At 39.4% G+C, this 21,691-nt stretch overlaps 1 protein-coding gene across 1 annotated transcript in view; it reads right to left on the bottom strand.

Annotated features, from left to right (window-relative positions):
* PDS5A (PDS5 cohesin associated factor A) overlaps positions 1–21,691 on the bottom strand; it is a 53,001-nt gene that overhangs the window by 22,680 nt on the left and 8,630 nt on the right. The window contains 14 exon segments of the mRNA XM_079990401.1: positions 974–1,113; positions 1,211–1,259; positions 2,590–2,671; positions 3,886–3,999; positions 5,943–6,094; positions 7,544–7,689; positions 8,176–8,270; positions 9,351–9,466; positions 9,822–9,962; positions 11,007–11,087; positions 12,272–12,398; positions 13,888–13,985; positions 14,360–14,446; positions 15,219–15,422. Of these exon segments, the coding sequence (XP_079846527.1) occupies positions 974–1,113; positions 1,211–1,259; positions 2,590–2,671; positions 3,886–3,999; positions 5,943–6,094; positions 7,544–7,689; positions 8,176–8,270; positions 9,351–9,466; positions 9,822–9,962; positions 11,007–11,087; positions 12,272–12,398; positions 13,888–13,985; positions 14,360–14,446; positions 15,219–15,422 (1,632 nt within the window).

Below are 21,691 nucleotides of genomic sequence, written 5' to 3'. Positions count from 1 at the left end.
GAAACAAAAACAAAAGCCACACAAGCTCCATAGCTCAAATACTGCTAAACAGAGCTAAATTTCTTCTAGCCTTAATTAAATGTGTGAACTAGGTACAACCTTCAAGCATGAATTACTAATTTTTTTGTGGGGGTTTCCCACCCCCCACTAATGGCTGGAAGAAGGGGCAAAAGTTATATTAAAGTATCACCCTTTTTGGACTATGTCTCAGCTTTCAGAACTTGGGAGAGAATGTCAGTGAATCCTCTGCTCCGGTGGTGTGGTGATCATTGACAGGTCAGCCCAAATTAAAGTTACCTGTCCTCCATAAATTTCCTGTCCACAGCAAGACAGCAAGATTTTATCATGGTGGTTGACCTGGTGTGTTACTGAGACACAAGTGACTGAGCTGGGCAGATCACCTTTATTTTAACTGTGCCACACTGGGGTATGCAGTGAAGCAGCAGCAGACAGATAAAAGTACCATACTTTTCCGTGTATAAGATTAGGTTTTCTTATTTTAAAATAAGGTTAAAAATATGGGGGCGTCTTATACGCGGATAGTGCATATTCCCATTTTCTAAATTTGGGGTCCCCAAAAGTAGGGGGTGTCTTATACATGGGGGTGTCTTATACACGGAAAAATACGGTACTTTCTTCTCACCAGAATAGGGGCCTTCTTAGGAGTGGAGGAAAAGCAAAGTGTGCACTTATTTAAACTATTGCTTATTTTAAACAACAGTTTAATATTTTGTGTGAACCAAGCCAGTAAAACTTGCTTGTGGGTAAACATTTAGGAGTACCCAGGCATGTGTATATACACTTCCTAAGGATTTTCCATTATCAGGAGCATCCCTGACTTCTTGGCTCATCTTTCTGACCCTTCCTACCATGTCAAAGCCCCATATTTTTATTGTGGTATTCCTGTTCAGAAATGCATAAAAGAAACATAGCCTATCTATACTGGAAACAATAGTAAAAACCTGGTTCTTACCACACAGACATCTGCTTGCTTACAGGAGCAGGTAGGACTGATTAATAGTTCAAGCTGAGAACGAAGCTTCTCATCATCACCAAGAACTTGATTGAACTTTTTCACAAAGTCTTGTGCCTTCCCAGGATCAGGAAGATTTTCTATAGAATTGAAATTCAAAAAGGTAGTTTATAGTAGCAGCTTTAGTTGTACTGAAAAAACAACAACAATGTAATCATACTCATCTACAGATCTTACTTGCTATGGTCATCAGCTTTCCAAACATAGCAGCACTGTTTGCTTCTGACTGAAAAGAGAAGTTCAGAATAAGCATTTATACAGAAAGTTTCGTATACAAGAGTGTCTTCTACTGTTGTAGAATCTCTCTTCTCTCCCCCTATCCCACTTTGGTAAATGGGTAAAGGTAAAGGGGGACCCCTGACCATTAGGTCCAGTTGTGATCGACTCTGGGGTTGCAGCGCTCATCTCGCTTCAGGGTCATGTGGCCAGCATGACTAAGCCGCTTCTGGCAAACCAGAGCAACACATGGAAATGCCGTTTACCTTCCCGGCAGAGTGGTACCTATTTATCTACTTGCACTTTGATGTGCTTTCAAACTGCTAGGTTGGCAGGAGCAGGGATTGAGCAATGGGAGCTCACCCCGTTGCGGGGATTCGAACTGCCGACCTTCTGATCGGCAAGTCCTAGGCACTGTGGTTTAAGCCACAGCGCCACCCGCGTCCCTTGGTAAATGGGTACAAGATTACAAATACATGATCATCAAATAAAATAATAAACAAATAAATATTTAGCATTTTGCTATCCCATAAAAGCTGATTTCCAACAACAAAGCAGTCCTAACCTAAAAGCAGGTAGCAGTAGAATTTGATGGAGCAGCATAGTCACCACCACATCCACAGCCCTACCAGTCACACTGGCCAGGGCTGGCATTCTGAGTGGGCACAAATTTGGACTGAATGCTGTCAAGTGACTACAGTGAAACTGAATTGGGATCCAGTGAGTCCTAGGCCCGCTCAGCCTCTCTCTCCCCCGTTTTGGGCTTTCTGTGGACTACCATACGTAGGAATCATGCCAATGACAGGAATGGGAAGATCTACACCAGAGGAGTGGTACCAGGACAATAGTGTTGGGCTGCGCAGAAGAACACATTTGCTCTATCCCACTGCCCCCAAGCCAGCAGATCAGGAGTTTGGATTGCAGTGTAAATTACCAAAAAGACATACTTTTGTCTTTTCCTCAAAAAACCCAAAGGAAAATGCTAAATATTATTTAGTAATGTATTATTCTGATTTAGTCTATTAAATGTTGCTTCTAGTTTGTTCTTTCAGGAACATTAGAAAATTTTAATGCAAGAAGTCACTGATTGTAAAGGATTGACAACAAATATTTCTGAGCAAGAGTGGATCCCTTGCTTTAAAGTTCTATTAAGATACTGATTACTAAGTTCTGAACTAAGAAAAAGGCAGTATTAGCATTTGAAATTAAAAAAAAAGGGGGGGAGAATTTGAAATTAAGTTTAAAACCATCATTTAATATATTAATTCTAAAATATATGCAGATGTGTTACAAAGCATTAAATGTAAAACGAGGCAATTAAGTTATTGTGAAAACCGTACAGTGGGTTGCTTGTGCAAATCTAGTAACTCCCGCACGTGACTCCTAAGCATGTTCTGGCATTTCCACATTTCATTCAGTGCCCTAAGCATAAAAGAAATGACAAATGTGTTAAAATCTGAAAAACCAGTGTGATTCCAAAAATACAACATTGAGTCCCAAGCTGACTGTTCTTCTATCACATTATCTCTTGTTGGCCCAATATCCTGCTCTCAATAACTTCTCCAGCAACAAGGCTGAACATATATTATGTGTATATGAAGATCTAGATGCCTTCCCACCTTTCAGTTGGTTTTTAATCAGTGTGTGCCTGCACATGCATGCACACAGGGACACACACACAAAATTCATTGAGCTCTTTATTCAACTAGTAATTTCAAAATACCATGTCTTAAAATCCAAATAAAAAAGCTAACCTTGAATAAAATACAACTATTGACAAGATACTAGGAGTGAACATTGGCTCAGTGCATACTATGAACTATGAGGAAAACTGAGGTGATTCAGGGAAGGTCCTCATGTTTCTGAGTCGGTTTATGCTGTTAAGAATATATCATGAGGTGGAACAGGAACTCCCTAAGCTTCTGTGGCCTTGACAGTCAAAAAATGTACAATCATGTATCCTTTCTTTCTTCCTGAGAAACAAACTCAAGCAGACTGGAGTACTGTCTAAGTAATAAGAGGAAGGGGGTGTGTGGAAAATGGGATAAATCTTCATTTTGTTGGCTAGGAGGACAACCCCCCCCCAGTCTATTCTAGGGATTTATGCTATTTTTCTACTACCCTCTTCCCTATGATTTCCACTGTATCTACCCCATATCAGTGAAGTCTGCCCTTTTTCTTTGTTCTAAAAAAATAATAAGCAAGCTACAGGAGCTTTCTGTCTATGATCAGGACAGACTTAGTCCACTCTGGAGGACCTGCTATGCTTGCAAATTTCATCCTCTTCTAAGAATAGAAAATCAAGTTAAAGTTGTGTTATGATCCCACATAATGGCGATTTAATTCTGTCCTGAATAATGAGATCAATTGCAAAGACGCAGAGAGCACCTGAAACAGATAGGGCTGCTTCCCAAAGCAACAGATATTGCTGCAAATTGAATCTTATGGCCAGTGTACACTCCTAGTAGACACCCAGTTCAGCAAATTGCTTAAACAAGTTTGCTCATCTTAACAGGTCAACTAATATGTAGTATTCTGAACAGTGAGGCATTTTGTTTTTGAATCTCCTACATACTGTGTGTTTAAAGCGACTGCTAAAGTGCACTGAGAACTTCCCTGTGTAGAAGGATACTCACTTAACAGCATTTGGGTCTAAGCTAGCATACAAATAATATAAGCACTTCATCCGCTCTTCTGTTTCCAAGTTATGTGGAACAAGATACTGAGCAAAGATTTTCTCCACCAATAATCTGCAAAGGAAAATAAGTTGACAGATTTTGTATTTTCCAAAATACTCATACTTTCGAATTATGAGCATAAGCCTATGTATACCAGGACATCATCCTCTCATTTCCACATTATCTGCTATCTCAAAACAAGCAGGTTTGGGTGGATCTCCCTTGGCAGTTCCTCCAAAAACCTCTGTCAAGAGTTGGGGGAGCCTGCTGAATGGGGAGGGGCTGAGGGGGGTGGAGTCACTTTCCGCAAGTATGAGCTCATGGAGGGAGCCTCTCCCAGTTTTCAGCAGCCCCTCTCCCCCACCATGTTACAGCTCACTCTTTGATAAGAGTGAGGCCCTTGCAACCCTCAAGCAAGGATTTTCAGCAAACTGACTGGTGGGGGAGGGGGAAAGATAAATCACCTTCTGGCAACCCCCTTCTACCAACACTTCTCAGGATCTAAACCAAAGAAAATATTGCATCTGCTTGAAAGACTGTAGAATACCCCTTACTATTATTAATTATAAAATTAATATTAGTAATGGGAATCCTCATTATTAAGGTAAAGGAATTAACTAGCCCCTGTAGTTCATCTGGAGAAAACAAATACACTTCTCTCATCTAACGGCAAATTCAACAGTGAGATGCCCTGAAAACATCTTAAAAAAGGACAAAGTAAAGAAGGCACACACTTTTCCTTTATGAAAATACAGATTCAACAGAAATTGCCAAGAGACTAAAATTCCATTTTTAAAAAGGAATCTTACGACAATGTATCACAAACATGCATTAGGGAAGAATGCTACTGTATCTATCCTTTGTTACATATCTTTAAGCACCAGGCAAAAACATTTTTCTTCTCCCAGGCCTTTGGCTATTTAAAAATCTTATGGCCTTTTAATCTTTAGGGGCAAGTAGCGTTTGTGTGTGCTACTATGTTATGTAATTTTGTGTTTTGATACTGTAAACTGCCCTGTGATCCTCAGACGAAGGACAGTATAGAAATTTAATAAATAAATAACCAACCAACCAACCAACCAACCAAACCCCCCCCCCCATTATATAATTGTTTGTATGCAGACAAAATTAATCTATGCTGCATAGGAATGCCTGCACCAGGGTGTTTCTTGTCGCATGCTAGTATTCTGCAGCTCTCCCTTTGGAAACCATTTAGAACAATTATCACCAAACTGGTTTTGATCTATGGCAGGGGTGTCAAACTCAAATTCATCGGGGGCCGCATCAGCAGTTTGGTCACCCTCAAAGGGCCGGTTGTATCTGTAGGAATGCATGTAAAGTGGAGGTTTCCTGTGTAAAACGGCTGGTGCTGCTAGAGGGCAGACATTCTCTGGCTTGTAGGCTGCTGCGCATGCACTGAAGAGGCGGCTTTCTTGTGTCAAAAAAAAAAAGAGAATAAAAGGTGAAGGCTGGCGGCCGGCAGCGGCTACACGGGCCACATGACGAGGTCTGGAGGGCCGGATTCAGCCCGCGGGCCTTGTGTTTGACACCCGTGATCTATGGTTTTGAAGCAACTCATAGTTAGTGATGACTATAGTTTGCTCAATTCAAGTGTCCTAGCAAATTACCATCATCTCAAACCATAGAATGGAGAAAGGAATATGTAAGCCTATAGAGTTTACCAATTACCCAAACTATTGTTCAGCAATAGCTCAATGCTGGCCAAATTGAGCCATGGAAAATTTTATTTATGTTTCTTTGGAACAGCAGTTATTTTGGAGTACTTTTGCCACCAGTTAAAGGCTTATTTACCCTGGATTTCCCTGATCATTAGTAAAGGTCTTGGCTGCTCTTGGTTAATACTTTTGTGATGTTTTTACAGGTACTTTTATTGGATTTGTGCATTGTTTTACATTGTGATGTGATTTGTAATTCACTGTATGGAAAGAGAAATAGGTTTAGATAAATAAATTGGATATTGTACCACTCGAGGAAATGGCTTAACACTGACTTACTTGTCATCAATGCTATTCTGATAATATATGTGCAAAAGTTTATCCTTTATCCAGCTCACTTTCTCTGCTGCATCTTTTCCAGCTTCGGCATGAAGACAGTATTTCTTGTATAGCTGGGCGAGACCCATCATTGCTTCTTTTCTTACTCGCCACTTAAAAGGGGAAAAAAGAAAGCATTTTTAGGTTTACAGGATTACATACTCTCTTTTTCTTATTTAATGAGTGCCCTTGATCTGTTCAAAGTGGGGTGGTTTGTAATTACCCTTTGGAGAATATTTTGGAACCTTTATTTTTTTAAAAAAAATTTAACTGTTTTTCTTTCATCAGTCCCCTATTTTTATCTCCGCCCTTGTTATGGATATAATAGTGGCTCTAAGAGATTTTGGAGTTTTTTACTAGGTGAATGTGTTTAAACATTTTCCTAATTCTTTTCCTAATTCTTAATACTATTTTTAAACAAATTTTAAACAATGAATTTCTGTTTACTATCAGGTGACACAGCAACTATTGTTTCATATCTGGCAAAACAGTGATGCAGGATACTGTTTTTTGTATGCTATATGAGAAATGGGATTTTTGTGTCTTTGCTAGATCACCGAAAACCCCCCAATATTTGTGGTTACAGAATCTCATGGATTGTAAGATGTTTGTGAAATGTATTCTGCCTCTGATATTATACACCACAACTTGGTAGCTTTAGTTTGAATTTCCCTGTATGTTTTCCATTGACTAGAATGTTTCTGAAATATCTAAAATGTAACTTGCTGTGGAAGAACCATCATTATGGTTTTTCTTCTTTTTCACAGCCTGCAGGACCATAGAAATCCATAAACATTTTACTTTTCCCAAAACAAAAGCCAGACAAGAACACTATCCACAAAAGTAGCCCTGTTCAGTTTTGATTACTTTGAAGAAAGGAGACAGGACTAATACAATCTTTTGTCTAAAATGTCTAAATAATTCTAAAATAATTCTAAAATGATTCTGAAATAATTCTAAAATAAATCTAAAATGTCTAAATAATTCTAAATAATTAAATACTGAGAACAGAAACTGGCATTTGACAGCTTAAATGTCACAACAGGTCAGCAATCACTTTTACTTTGAAAACTGTCAATGTGATGATAGTAAGAACAAGTCCTGATGTGATGCAGATAATATAGCATTTAGACAGGACATGTTGCTGTTACACTTTTTCAGCATGCAGGATCACAGTCTCAGCCTGGAGTAAAAAGGGATTCTGAAAGTTGAATGAGCATTTCAGTAACTGGTTTTTGCCTGTTGTTGTGATGCAACATGCAATGAAAAAACTTAAAATATCCATACAACTATGAAGCATGAAACTGCTACATTTTCACAGTTTTATTCTGTTATAGGATTTCCACTTCCACATGAGAATTCCCTTCACCCCCTGTGGTTCCTGGTACAGCCCCAACACCTGCTCTAGAAGTTCCCCTGATCCTCTAGCGTAGATTCTGGGGGAATACAAGGAACTTCAGAGGAGCGGAAGGTGAGGTCCTATTGCACAAGCAGAAATCCACTCATGTGACACTGGTTGTCGCCCTATGAGTTTTAACATTATAGCATTCCTTTCATCTTACCCTCTTGTCCAGTGTTCTCTCTCTGACAAAGCCAAGTAACTGGTCATTGACTAAAGAGAGGTCCCTCTTGCCAGCTGTTATTATTGTAACAATGACATCATGTCGAATGGCTTCTTCTGGATCATGTGACCTAACCTTTAAGTACTCTAATACAAAAAGAAAACATTGTCAGTTTTATGCTTCTGGCTTGGTTGCAATCAAAGAACAACAAATTAGGAATACTAAATACCTATCCTTAGCCTACAATTGTAAACACATGAGTTTGGGGAGAGATTAATATTATAACTTCAATTAGGAAAGCAACTGAACAGAGGAAAGTCACAGATTCCACTTAATGAAAGGCCTGCTATGGTAAACTAAAAATTGCAAGAATATTAGATATGATAAGCTACTCCATTTTGTATGTTGAATATGCAAAATATCAGAACCATCACACCAGCTCCAATTCTATTTGAAAATTTGCCTTGAACAATCCTTTTAATCCTTCAACTGATTAAAAACATAATCAAGTCAAACATTTATATATATTATAATTATGTTAGTATTTGTCATGCCACCATGTTATGTACATGAGCTATTATCTTCATGCTCTTCTGTCTAATGAATCTAATCTAGGAGATAAGAGATCTTACCAGTGAGGTCTTTTGCTAAATCTGGATGGTTCATTAAACAATGGCTTGCAAATTTCACGCTTTCTAATCTCACAGGAACATGGATATCGTTAAATCTGGAGAAGGGGAAATTAATTTACAATTATAATAGACAAATAAACTTAGCATGTTTTCATAAACTCCATCATTTCAGAGTGCAACACATCCTGACACACGATAAGGCAAAGCAAACTCAAAACAAGTAGGACAAAAAAGTACAGTAATCCTTTGAATAAAAATGCAATAAAATGCATATAAGGTTACATTGAAACAGCTAAATGTATTGTCATTCGCCTAACCCTTTATGGAAGAGCAGAACCTAACTAACTAGTTTACATAGTAGTGAAGAACCTCTGCCCATTTTTCTCAAACCACACCCATCCACCCTCACAGCTGATTTCCTATGTATGCCAGATGTGGCTGCAAAGAAGCAATCAGGAAGTTAAAGTGTGCTCCTGATTGTTCCTTGGCAAGCATGGTTTGCTACTGTTATTGATCAGCTTAAGTTTTCTATTTGCACGTGCAGTTTAAACCCAATGGTCTTCAAAGGGATTTGCTTGTTGGTGCACCTCACCTTTAAAAGTTGGCCCGTAGCCACCTGTGCTATATATAACTATCAAAAACATAAATGCTACTACTTGTATGTAGTGTACATAGTTATTCCAGGGAAACCGTATACTGTTACAGCATATAAAGGCAGCAGGGAATACAGTGGTACCTTGGTTTAAAAACAGCACTGTTTACGAACGATTCGGTTTATGAACTCCGTAAAAGCGGAAGTAGTATCCCAGTTTGCAAACTTTACCTATCTAAGAACGGAATCCAAACGGTGGAAGGGCACTGCCGGCAGGAGGCCTCATAAGGGAAAGCGTGCCTCAGTTTAAGAATGGTTTCGGTTTAAGAATGGACTTCCGGAATGGATTAAGTTTGTAAACTGAGGTACCACTGTATACTATTAGGCAAGACCTAAACTGAGCTTTGCTTCAAGATGTGAACTCCAGTCCTATCTGAAAATAGAAGTAGGTCTAACAATATGTAGCGGATAGCCATGACCATATGAAAATCATTACAGATTTTTTTAAAAAAAGAGATGAATGGTAGGAAGAGAGCTGCTTTGAGACAAGAACAATTAAAAACACGTTTGTATGTTTTCTCACCGGCCAAGAAAGCACTGCCAAAGCGGACGGTTCTGTGTTGCGAGGTCAGAATCCTTAGAACCAAATAGCTTAGCTAAAAGGCGAACAACAGCTAAACGTTCCTCTCCATCGTTGCTCTACAGTTTGAAGACAACAAAAAACAGAATTGGAATTAAATACTATCAAAACGAAACAAATATACAAAAATCAAAGTCATGTTATTCAACTATTGGATTCTTGCCTTTTGAAAAACCAAAGCAATACAAACAAGTATTCCAGCTCACAGACTCCTATGAAGAGCTCGCTCTCTGTATTATGCAATGCCATCTTAAAGCCAAAGAGCATGCGAAGCTACTGTTTCAGAAACATGAGCCCAAAGCACCACTAAACAGGTGGATCTAGTTGCTTGGTTTTTTGGAACCTAAACTGTTGTCACAGCCTCATGCTGGGGACCTCCACATATGTAAATATTAAATAACTAATTTCACTTACCTTCAGTTTGAACTCAAGCTGTGGCATGACGGACAGCAATAAATTAGGATCAACAGCAAAAAGCTCCTGAATTAGATCAAATATATGCTCTGACAAGTCACTTACAGAAGACTTTCCTAGTACCAAGACCTGGTTAAAAAACTAGGAAAAAAAGATATTATTAATAAGGTGCTTTTTTAAAAAAAAAAGTTTATGAATAGAGATCCACAAATTTTGGCTGGTTTTTGTAGGTAAGTATTTGTGCTTGCCACCAATCTTGTTTGTCCCACAAACTGAAGGAAGGGCAGGCAAAGTCCAATGTCTGACATCTAGCAGAGCTTCAGGGGGACTCTGTAACAGTGAAACATGCCTCCAGAGCATGTCACAAGGTGAGCTTCCACCTTCTTGTACTATGGCAGGCTACAGGGTAGGGGGGCATGTTCAAGGACACAACAAAAGCCACTGAGATTGCCTGCCCAGAGCTGCAGGAAGGAACCGGAGTAGGTTGCAACAAATCCTACTTAAGCGCATTAATTTTAGGGCACAACTGCTATGCAGATTCCAATGTTTAAAACCAGCTTTCAACTAAAAGCTCAGACTTCTATAGAACTCACTATCAGCATAAGCAGTGTTCCAGCAGGAGACATTCACATAATTCTATGCCCACATGGACATGACTCATTCTCTGTCTGTGCTTCATCAATATTATTTGCTGAGTGTCTTCTAATCAGGAACTTGCCTGGCAGCCTGTGGAAAGTAGCAATTGCCTACAAGCAACCAGGCAAAGCCCCATGTCAAATTCTCTGTCTCCTACCAGGAGAAAAAAGTCCAATGTTCAGCCACCACAATGCTGCCCTGTTTCCCTCAATATGCAAATACAGCATATCAATACTAGCAACAGCACCACAATTCCATATGCTATATATCCGTCAACAACACGATTGTAGGATTTGTCTTCTCTGACTGAAATAAGGAGAGGGAGAATAGCATTTGCACTGAGAGTAGCAGAGCCACATTATCCACTGCGATTCCATAGCTGGGTAGACACAGAAAAGGATTGTGGCTGCTGTCCTAACTCAGAAAGAAAAGGGGAAAGGAAAATTCCTATTCTGATGGTTTAAATTGATTCAATCAAACAAAACAGTGATATATCAAAGCAGTTAAGAGGGTAGCAGTTAATGGTATGTTGATGCATTTATTACTTACATTGGCAATGCATGGCTCAATGGTCTGGACCGTCCTTTTCAACAGGACTTTTGAAAGATCAAATGCCTGTTTATTAAGGTTCTAGAATACAGAGGGGGGAAATTAAAAGGAAAAATCAAACTATTTGTTAGTGAGCAGCATTAAATAGTACTATTCATTCTACAGAAATGGATCAGTTTGAGCAGAAAATAAACCAAAGGTTCTAAAAACTCCCTCTTATACAAATGTCTCATACATACTTCTAATTAGCTAAAATATGTCACTTAAAGTTTTATATAGCAACTTATCTTTAAAGCAAAACATTTTAAATGTGAAAGGTACTATATAATGAGCATATAGCTCATAATATTAATCTTATTAAGGTTAATATTTGCCTTGATGCCGAAATAAAAAATACATAAATGACTGGTGTAAGGGAGAACAGATATATATCCCATATAAAGCAAGACAGGGGTTCTGTTGATACATATTCTTTCTCCCAGAATGGAGTGATCCTCACATTCACATACGCCTTCACTTCCCCCGCCCCGCTGTTTTTTTTATATACTCAAAATAGTCTTAAATCCATTATCTGCACTTTCAATTAGAGAGCAATATGACACATTTTCTAATTCACATCTTTGAGTTGAAGCAATTATTTTATCTGGCAACCCTATTGGTTCACAAGTTGTCAACCGCACACACCCAAGATTAAAACATGGCAAGTTCCTAGGACAGCTGTTTCCAAGCTGCCCACTAGATGTTGTGAACTACATCTCCCACCATCCCAGTTTAATTGGGCATGACAGGAAGGTGATGGGAACTGCAGTCCAAACCATCTGGAGGGCACTAGGTTGGAGAAAACTGCCTTCTTCTCTACCTAGCTTCCCATTTAATGACTTCCCCCATTCTGTTCCCATGGAGCCAAGCATTACCCAGCACCTAACCTAAACTGAATCTTGAACAGATCTGTTGGGTCCCAGGAGAGATGTTGTATGCAGTCTACAGGAAGAAAAGCAGAGGGCAGATGTACCTTGGGCTTCTCCAAATCAGCACACTATAATTGCTCAGCCCCAGCATCTCTCCTATGAATCAACTGAGTACCTCTACATCCAGAATTAAGGAAGCAGCAACAAGGTATATGCACAGAGGGAACAAGGAAAGACAAAGGAGGGAGGGAACAAGCAACTTTTGCAGTTCTCTGGACAAAACATCGAAATGGACACAGAAGTAAAGCTATGCTACTGAGTGGGGAGAGGGTTGTTGTTGTTTTTTACTTTGCAAACCTTGTGGGCAGGGATGAGGTTGATAAGAATTGAGTCCAATAGTTCTTGAGTAACTCCATCTCCTTCCATGATGATAGAACTCATCAAATCTAGCATGTGCATTTGTACTTTCTGGTTGTGGCTATTGCTAAATATAACATCAAAATTAGAATACATTGATTTAGCAGTACCAATATAACCAACTAATAACAGATCCTTGTTACTAAATGACACAATTAAATCTCACATCCTTTAACATATATCCGTTAATAAAAGCAATTAGGTCATTGTAACTGACATTTTCCTCTTAAGTTGAGTCACAATCAGTCACATCATGACCTCTCCCTGACCCATATACCATGCTGGGAGGTATCTTGGATGGAGGTTCACCATACTAATCATTCCTCTGTTTATTCCCTCAAATCACACTGCCTCAATACAGCATTGTATACTTTAACAGTCATGTCTCCTTTAATGGCAGCATTAATTCATTATCTGAAACTTATTTTTATAATGAAGTGAGGAGGGTATCTGTTACAAGAGTTCCTGAGGTAGTGTTGTGCTATTTTGTGCATAGAAACACAAACTCCCAATGGACTCCCAGTCAATTCAGAATGAGACCACCCAGTGTCAGGGTGATGGTCAGGTTTTGCTCCCAATGAAACAATGCCTCCAACTGTAGCATTCCACTAGACTGACAGATGTAGGCCTCAAGAGTACTTTGACACAGAACCCGCACACACTGTCTTGTTGTGCAGAGGAGAGGGAGAATGAGGCCAAAATTTGACACGCCTTCCCCAGCCCTTCTGCTACCTTCCCAAAGCTGGCTAAGCAAGGCACCATGCTCTGAGGAGGAGGTGTGAGACTCAGGCATGGTCCTAAACCTAGAGCCTTCACACCTCCTTCCCAAAGCTGGGAATGTGCTAACTAGACTTTGGGAAGAAGGTGGGTGGATTATAGGACCCTGCCAGAGCCCTCACACTTCCTTCCCAAAGCGCAGCACCTCCTTTCCTGGCTCTGGGAAGGCAAGGTGGGGGTGGGGGGAGTCAAGTGTTGTTGAGGGCCGCCAAAAAAGCACTGAGGGCCCCACATGTTATGACTGTCCTGGAATAGAGGAACTAAAATTGTCCCCAGTTCTGTGGTAAAGTAAATTTTGCCACTCCTACAACTGTCTTGCCATTTAGAGCTAGGGTCTTTTGTCCCACAGAATTTAATGGGAAAGATAATGAACAAAGCCCTCTCCAGTTCTCATTAATGATCACATTAGACTCGTTGTAGAACTCTGAAAACTAGCATTTGTATCTCTCTCTCTCTCTCTCTCTATATATATATACATACACATGCACACACTCAACATAAATATAGCTATGGGTGACAAGGTACAGTTCTCAGCTATATAAATATAGCAGAACATAGAAAAACTGCAACTCCTAAGGTACTTTCTTTTAGTGTTGCCAATATTGATTTATAATATAAAATTGTAATAAATCTTAATCGAGTAATATTTCTTTCCTGGGTCACTAAAACTTTAGACAATCCTGGAATACATAAACTGCAACTATATTATTATTTTGACATTTTTTAATTTTTAAGTTGCATGCAAGGATTGCACAAGAGGCCAAAGTAATCCAACTTACTTGATAACTGAAAAGAGAGTCCTAAAAAGCTGGATAAAAATTTCATTGCAATCTTCCAACTCAAAGCAGATGTTGTAAGATTTAACCCAAGCTAAATTCTATAACAAAAACAAAGCATTAAATTACAGTTCTGATCTGAACTATGTATACGCAAATGTTGATAATATGCATTAAAATTTCAAAGTAGTCTGCCAGTATGATCAACTAAGCAGTTCTGTTAAAAGGCCAAAACCCTAATTTCTAAATTCAGGAAACATGGATTTATCCATTTATGTAATCTTTTGCTCTAATAATATCCAAATAGTTTCGCAGGTTGACATATCTGGACGCCATTAATATAAATCTAGGATCAGAGCCAGAAGTTTGGTTTCTGTAACAAGCATATACACTATTAAACTGCAACTTTCACAAGTCCAAATTCCTTTGACCACAAGGAATTAACATGTATAAATAAAGTATAGTAAAAAGTTACCTCTAGTAAGTAGAAGTATCTGTTAAATTGGGGGCTCTTCGTATCCTCCAATCCTTTTAGCTGTCTTGTAATAAACAAGAATATATCCTGCAAAACAAAAAGGAAGTGAATATTTTACAGATGTACTCTGATATGTTAACATTGCTAACTGTATAGTTCAAGTTCTTTATATTATAAATATTATACTCGCTATTGGGGAAGTTTCACAAAGGCCTTGTCCAGACTAACAATGGTTTTAACAAGAATAACTCCCAACAAGCCTTTCACAGTTCTACAACACAGACATGCTCATGGCTTCCACTTCCACCTTTTATTAACCACAGGTTGTCAATATATGTGAACCCGAACAAACGGTGGCTAATCTTAACTATGGTTTGCACTAACAAGCTACCATATTTTTTGCACCATATCACTCACTTTTTTCCTCCTAGAAAGTAAGGGGAAATGTCTGTGCGTGTTATGGAGGAAATGCCTACAGGTGGCATGCCTACGGATTTTCCTCCTCTAAAAACTACGTGCGTGTTATGGTCGGGTGCGTGTTATAGAGCGAAAAATACGGTAAATACAAATGATGGGTTACAAAATGGCTTGTTTCTATAAATCATAGTTAAGATTAACCAGTTTAGGGTGAATCAGAATAGTAGTGAAAGTTTCTGAACTCTTTTGTGCAAATGCACTAGAGAGGGGCAAGAATGCCAACCTGAGACTTATTGCAGTATGATCTCATAATGAGAAACCATATTTTTATCATTACATCCAAAGGAGGCTATTGTCTCAGTCTTTGATGCAGTGAGACAACCCATGAATTTCCTGAATATACAACTGAAATGGGTTGAGATTATTCGCAAACATAGTTTACCTTGAGTTTGTCATGGGACGTATATGGTGCTTCTGGGGCATAAATTCGAAAGATATCAGCCAAGCAACATGCTACAAGGAGACGGACATCTTTATTGGGATTCCTGAGGAAGAATTCTGATGCAAGGTGCAAGGCTAACGGGAGATATTGTTGTTTCTCATCTTCTGAATCCTGGTCCATGTCCATAAACGTTTTCACTACCATCTATGAGTAAAAATATGAACACTTCTAATTTTCATTAAGCATTGCTCTCTCCAACTTCTACTGCAATAAACAATTTATTCAACATATTGACACTACAAGTTTATATAACATACACCAATTCAGTATTTGTTAAGCTTCTTTTATTTACTATTATTTACTGTTATTCATTACACAGGGTAGGCCTGAAGTATGCACAAAATCTGCAGTACAAAAAAACTCACATGAAAAACCCAAGTAGAGACCCCAAAAATAGTCTAATAGTAACTGAGGGAGGAAACTGACAACTGGATGGAAGGGAATAGAATGCATGGCTGGAACAAGACAGAAAATCATAGACAAAGGGTAGACAGAACCATCTCATTGTCTTGATAGTTCACTTTCTGATTCACACTGAGATGCTAATAAGAAATGTCCTCAGAGATGGAAGAAAGCTACCTACAGATATCAACTGAAAAATAAAGAATTTACTAGAGCTGGTACTAAACACAAGAGTGTCCATCTCAACCTTACAAACACACAAACAAGCAAACATATCCCAAAACTGCCTGATTAGGAGGACCGAGTATGCTTAGTAAGCATGAAATGTTGACTGACTGTTGCGGGAGGAGGGAGGAGGGATAGAATGAGGTGGCTGGGACCTTGAACAGCAACTCTTCACAGTACAATATTTTGTTGCAGAGCCCTACTTGTAAATACTAATTTATGGAGTTTGTTGAACTTTCAAGTTATTGCTCTGATTTCTAGATGAAAAGAAATGTTAAATACCAATGGGTCAATGATCCTTTAATTCTGATTCATCTTCTAGATGACTAGGCATTCCTTTCAGAAAAACTACAACAACTGCACAACAAGGCCACAATAGCAGTATTTCTCTCATGCACAGTCTACTTGACCATCCTTCCTCTATGTCTTAATTGAGATTAGCAGATTTTCTAAAGAATTAACTGTTGAATAACTGCACTAAATAACACTGGTACATTACTTTTTGTAACTTGAATTCAATAAAGTAGATACTGATTGTTGAACTATGTAATTATTTAGTTTCTACTAAAAAATATTTTACAAGACATTTGTGCATTCTGTAAACCAGGATATCAAAGTTCTGTGGGGGGGGAAACACCCACCTACACAAAAACACAAGCCAAATACATACAAAAAAACCACTAACTTCTCCCTCATGTTGCACTATTAGGAATTTGGGAATACAGTACAAACATTATAAGTAAGCACTAGTAGATCACTAGATTACAATTTGTAATGTTATCAAGACATGCAACAGGATTAGTTAATATTTCTTTTACAAAACACCATGTACTCATTAAGCAATAAGCACATGCCTGTTTAGAATGTGTTACAAAGACAAACTCAAACAGATACGTTTTGAATATCAGGACACTTTGTTAATTATTTCTCCCCTTTAATAATGTTTGCTCTCTACAATGTCCACCCCCATTATACACGATCCAAGTGATTATTGTAATTGAGCAACAATTGTGTGTAAAGCAATCTAACATGGCCTTATAATTTGCTATTCACCTGCTAGCTTGGAACGAACAGCCAAATGGCAAACAGCCCAAGCAACATGTGTGCCACTCACAAATATTATGCCAAGTTCACGTTTGCAGGTGATGTGTGCAAGTGCTACAAATATCTGCTACCATGTCAGGTTGTACATATATCTCAATCATAATTTCCCCGAAGAACTACTAATTCTTGAAAGCAGAATTAAGTTGGAGCGCACATCAACAGTTTAGTCTGGAAGTAACCAGTTTGCTTCAATTCACTGCAACACTCAGCTTCTGAACTTGAAAAACTGAAAGAAAGAAGTATGGCAAATTTCAATAGCCAAGATATGGTAACCCAATTTGGCACAATGGCTCCTGAGATTAAGAAGCAGGATTTTATATGCTTGGATACCACTGGACCCCATTTTGAATCAAGATGACGGATCAAACTTTTCAAAACTTTTTCAAATCTACACTGATTCTCAGTGAGAGTTACTGTTGGCTTCTCAGATTCCCAACCCATACCAGGCACTCTCTCCCCACCCCCATGCCTTTATTTGAACATTACTAACTTCTGAAGGACACGGGTGGTGCTGTAGTCTAAACCAGTGAGCCTAGGGCTTGCCGATCAGAAGGTTGGGGGTTTGTATCCCCGTGATGGGGTGAGCTCCTGTTGCTCGGTCCTAGCTCCTGCCAACCTAGCAGTTCGAAAGCAAGCCAAAGTGCAAGTAGATAAATAGGTATCGCTCCGGCAGGAAGGTAAACAGTGTTTCCGTGCACTGCTCTGGTTTCGCCAGAAGTGGCTTAAGTCATGCTGGCCACATAACCTGGAAAAACTGTCTGCAGACAAACATCAGCTCCCTCGACCAGTAAAGCGAGATGAGAGCCGCAACCCCAGAGTCGTTCGTGACTGAACTTAACTGTCAGGAGTCCTTTACCTTTTAACTTCAGAAAGGCTACATTGGGCACCCTCCAAAAGGCCCCTTCCCCTGGAAATTAGATTAAGGTTCCATTTCAGTTTCTACTGGGGGAAGGGCAGATAGAATCACTAAACATTGTGGCAAAATGAAACTTTGATCCAATCTACTGGCAATTTGATTTAGTTTAACTTTGCAATTCCTGGTAAACATCTACATATTTCCCCACAAGGGACATCTCAGTCATCAGACTTTATGTTGTCTGGCCACTGGGCTGAGATCCCTTGTGATTTCACGGCAACTCAGTGGTGGGGAAATTGAATAGTAATGACAGTTCACAGCTCACAACCTTTCTCCTTTGTAATTTAATGCCTCTTCTGTCCAGCCATATTAATAATGAGCAGTGTTTGAAATTAGCCAGCCGCATTTTGCACCTGGCTTTAAACAACTTGTGACCAAGTGATGATGCCTGGGTACCTGGATGGCACCTGACGTCTCCACCATCAGGAGGTGCATGTCTGGAGTCATTGTATCTGGGCTGTTTTCACACATCAATACCCCTTCCTGTAGAATTCTATCAGTTATATTTTATCTGCACAATCTGAAAGAATATCTGGAACCAAAATGCTTTTTCTGTGCAGCTTGAGCAGGAGCAGTCACCATCAAGAAAAAGAGGTAGGAAAAGGCCAAGATATATGTGGATTGTCCCTGGATCAAGTGACTCTTCAAGTTCTCAAAGCTCTTAACCTAGCTCAAGGTTGTCATCTGAACTAGCCAGATGTTTAACTGAGAATCAATCACGCTGGTCCATCATTTGAAAAATAAGACTTTAGAGCTGTCTTGCCCCAAAATGGCAACTAGACATTCCCTTTTGGTGATCGTAAAGAGCCATTGGCGCCTAGCTTATATATCTGAGTTTCTAACAATGAAAACGAGATCACCCTTTTTCAGGAAGTATATTCCTATACCTGAGTAAAGGTATATATTTGGATTAAATATAGCAAAAGTAGTATTTAAATTATGTTCCGTGAGAAGTCTGGTGCTCTGGGAGAAGAAAATACATTGTACATCAACTATTTAGGGAGAACAACCTATTTCAAGCAACATTGCCTTCTGATATTATTTTGAAATAGCACTACTCTCATTGCTTGGAACAAAACCAAAACAGATATAGTTCTGGGGCATGTGCAAATTTCCAATTCAAAGGAGATTCTTGGTAATGAAACCCGCAAAGTTCCTCAAATTAATTTAAGCCATCAATTAAAAGAAAATCCTATATGTAAATACTGTGCATACATTTTTCACATATTGGAAGTATGTAAGCTAACAATGAATCTAGATGAATGAATCTAATTAAAAAAAACTAACGGTTGTATCCAATGCTGTGCCAGCATGGTTCCACATGGAACTTTTGTTTCCTCTCCACCCCCCAGGCACCCCCTACATCTTCTCCAGAGGGTCCCCAAACCCTTAGGAGCAGACTTTGAGAGCAAGCAAGAGGCTGGACTGGACAGAAAGTGGAAGCTCTGTTGCACAGAAATATGTTGCATCAGTAGGGCTGCAGTGTTACACATGAGCCTAAAGCTTGCATGGATAAAACTTTGTACTGTTTTCCAAAAAACAAAACAAAACACACCACCTCTGCATACTGGTGTTCAGACAGGTCATGCTCAGGAAAGGAGAACACACTGTCCTACCACATATGGGCAGAAGAGGAGATCCATTAAGAAGACTTTCTATTCTATTTGAAAGTTTAATTGCTGTTGGCACTCATAAATGGTTTGGTAAGACTACTCTTACTTCCGGGTTGGCGCCATCGCCGAATGGCGGACTCCCTCCGAGCTCCGGAGGGAGCCTGCTCGGCAGGGGCTGGGTCCTACCGCACCGGCGACGCGGGGACCCTCAAAAACCATGGGCGCTGAAACCCATGGACATGGTGACTCGGCTGGCACCTTTTGCGCCTCCCCGACCCGCGAAGGAGCCTTTTTAAAGGCTGCGGAGCGGGTGACAGGGAGGGGGTGGTGCTTTGAGTCCTTTGCTTCCCCTGCCGAGCGAAGCCGCATGCCATTCGACGGAGAGCGCTGACTTCTTCTATTGAAAATCTGGACTTAAAAGAATAACCCGTGAGTAATCGGAACCTGGATTAAAAAGGGGGATAAATTTTTTTAAAAAAATTCGGAGCGAGCGGGGGAGGCGCAAAAAGGAAGTCAGCCCCCCCCCTGTTGTAGAAGAGTTAAAGCAAAGGATTTGACAACTAAGATCGAGTGCAACCCTATTTTGACAAAGTTATTAACTTCGCGAGGGAAAATCATAAGACTGAGCTGGAGGAGAAAGGTGGAATTGAATTAAAAAGCAACCCCCCCCCCCGGAACCCTGGGAGCGATTTGTGAGAGCGCCAGGAGAAGAGAAATAGAGGTTTTGACAGCTGTCAAAGAGCTGTCAAAGCGGAAGAATAAAATAGAGATCTTTGTTACGAGGACTTTGCCGGTTACATTTGTTATAAATTGGATACAAATTGTTACAAACAAGGAATAACAAGTTATTTTGACTGGTGGACGTGATCTGGAAGGGAATTTAGTTATTGCAATCCACCTAGAGGAGCCGAGGGACATTACAAGTGTTGTTGGCGTGGAATTTGACCAGAACTTTCTATCTCCTGGGAAACTGCAGAAATGGAACACTATTTTGTCTACAGAGGTCTACGCACTAAAGGAGACAATAGATTTATCTATTGAAGAATGAAAAGGACTTGACGTAATGTTTTGTTCTTGAATAACAAGCCTCTGCAGAGGAATTAGAAGCTTTTGGAATTGGAACATTTGTGCAGGAGAGCAGGGAAAAAGAAAAAAAAAAAGGAGGAGTGAGATCAACAAGAACAACAAAAATAATAAGAACTGGACAAAGTTGGAAGTGGGAACATTTGGGACATCCAGATTTGATAGGTTTAAAGGAATAAAATTGGGGCTTTCACTCCTAGATATAAAAATCTGGATGGAAGAAATGGGCCTTTTTTGAGACAGACTCCTTCCAAGATTGGACATTCGAAACTAAAGATGATTGGGAAAGGACTATGGTTTAGAGAGATGTGGGAACTCCAGGAAGATATCAGACGTCGAGGAACATTGGGAACGCAACCGGGAAAGGGGGGAGGGAAATTTGGAATCCAAAGGGCGTAAAACTATTTTTTTATTTTTCTTCTACTGTAATCTGTATTGCATATTAAAGGGGGGAACTCGCGGAAGGGAACAGGTCGATTTTAGGGGATGGGAAAATATTTTTAAAATTGAGTCAATGATAATAAGTTTAAATTTGGGATAAGAACTTGTTGAAATTTTTTTTGTTTATTTGTAAGAATTGGAATACAGGAGGGGGAGGGGAGGGGAAGTCCTGAAAAGATGTTATTGGGAAAAAGATTTTATGGAAAATCTTAATAAATATCATTAAAAAAAAAAAGACTACTCTTACTTTTTTTCATAATCAAGGACACAATGATTATGAAATTAATAGAAATAAATCAGCAGAAAGAAGTAATTAAGTAGGTAAAATACTTAGTGACTCATTTTTGCATGGGCACGAGACAAGTGATGTGCTAGCATGTACTGTACTTGATCCATTACAGTAAGACTAAATGGGGCACTCTGTAGTGCTAAAAATATATTCCTCCAAATCCCAAGGGAAACTATAAGGCGAAGGATGCGAAGAAAGTATTTTGAATACACACTTCACATCCAAAAACTGAGAAAAAAGTGGGTGCCTACCAATTTGTTATCAGGAACTATTCTGCCACTTTATCTTGCTGGGGGGTAAGCCCAACTCTGAGGAGTTTCACTTCAGAGTGTAGATGTGG

The sequence above is a fragment of the Podarcis cretensis genome, assembly GCF_951804945.1.
Source record: "Podarcis cretensis genome assembly, chromosome: 9".
NCBI lineage: Eukaryota > Metazoa > Chordata > Lepidosauria > Squamata > Lacertidae > Podarcis > Podarcis cretensis.
Note: the sequence above shows the minus strand (reverse complement) of the source record. Positions and strands in the feature narration are given on the sequence as shown.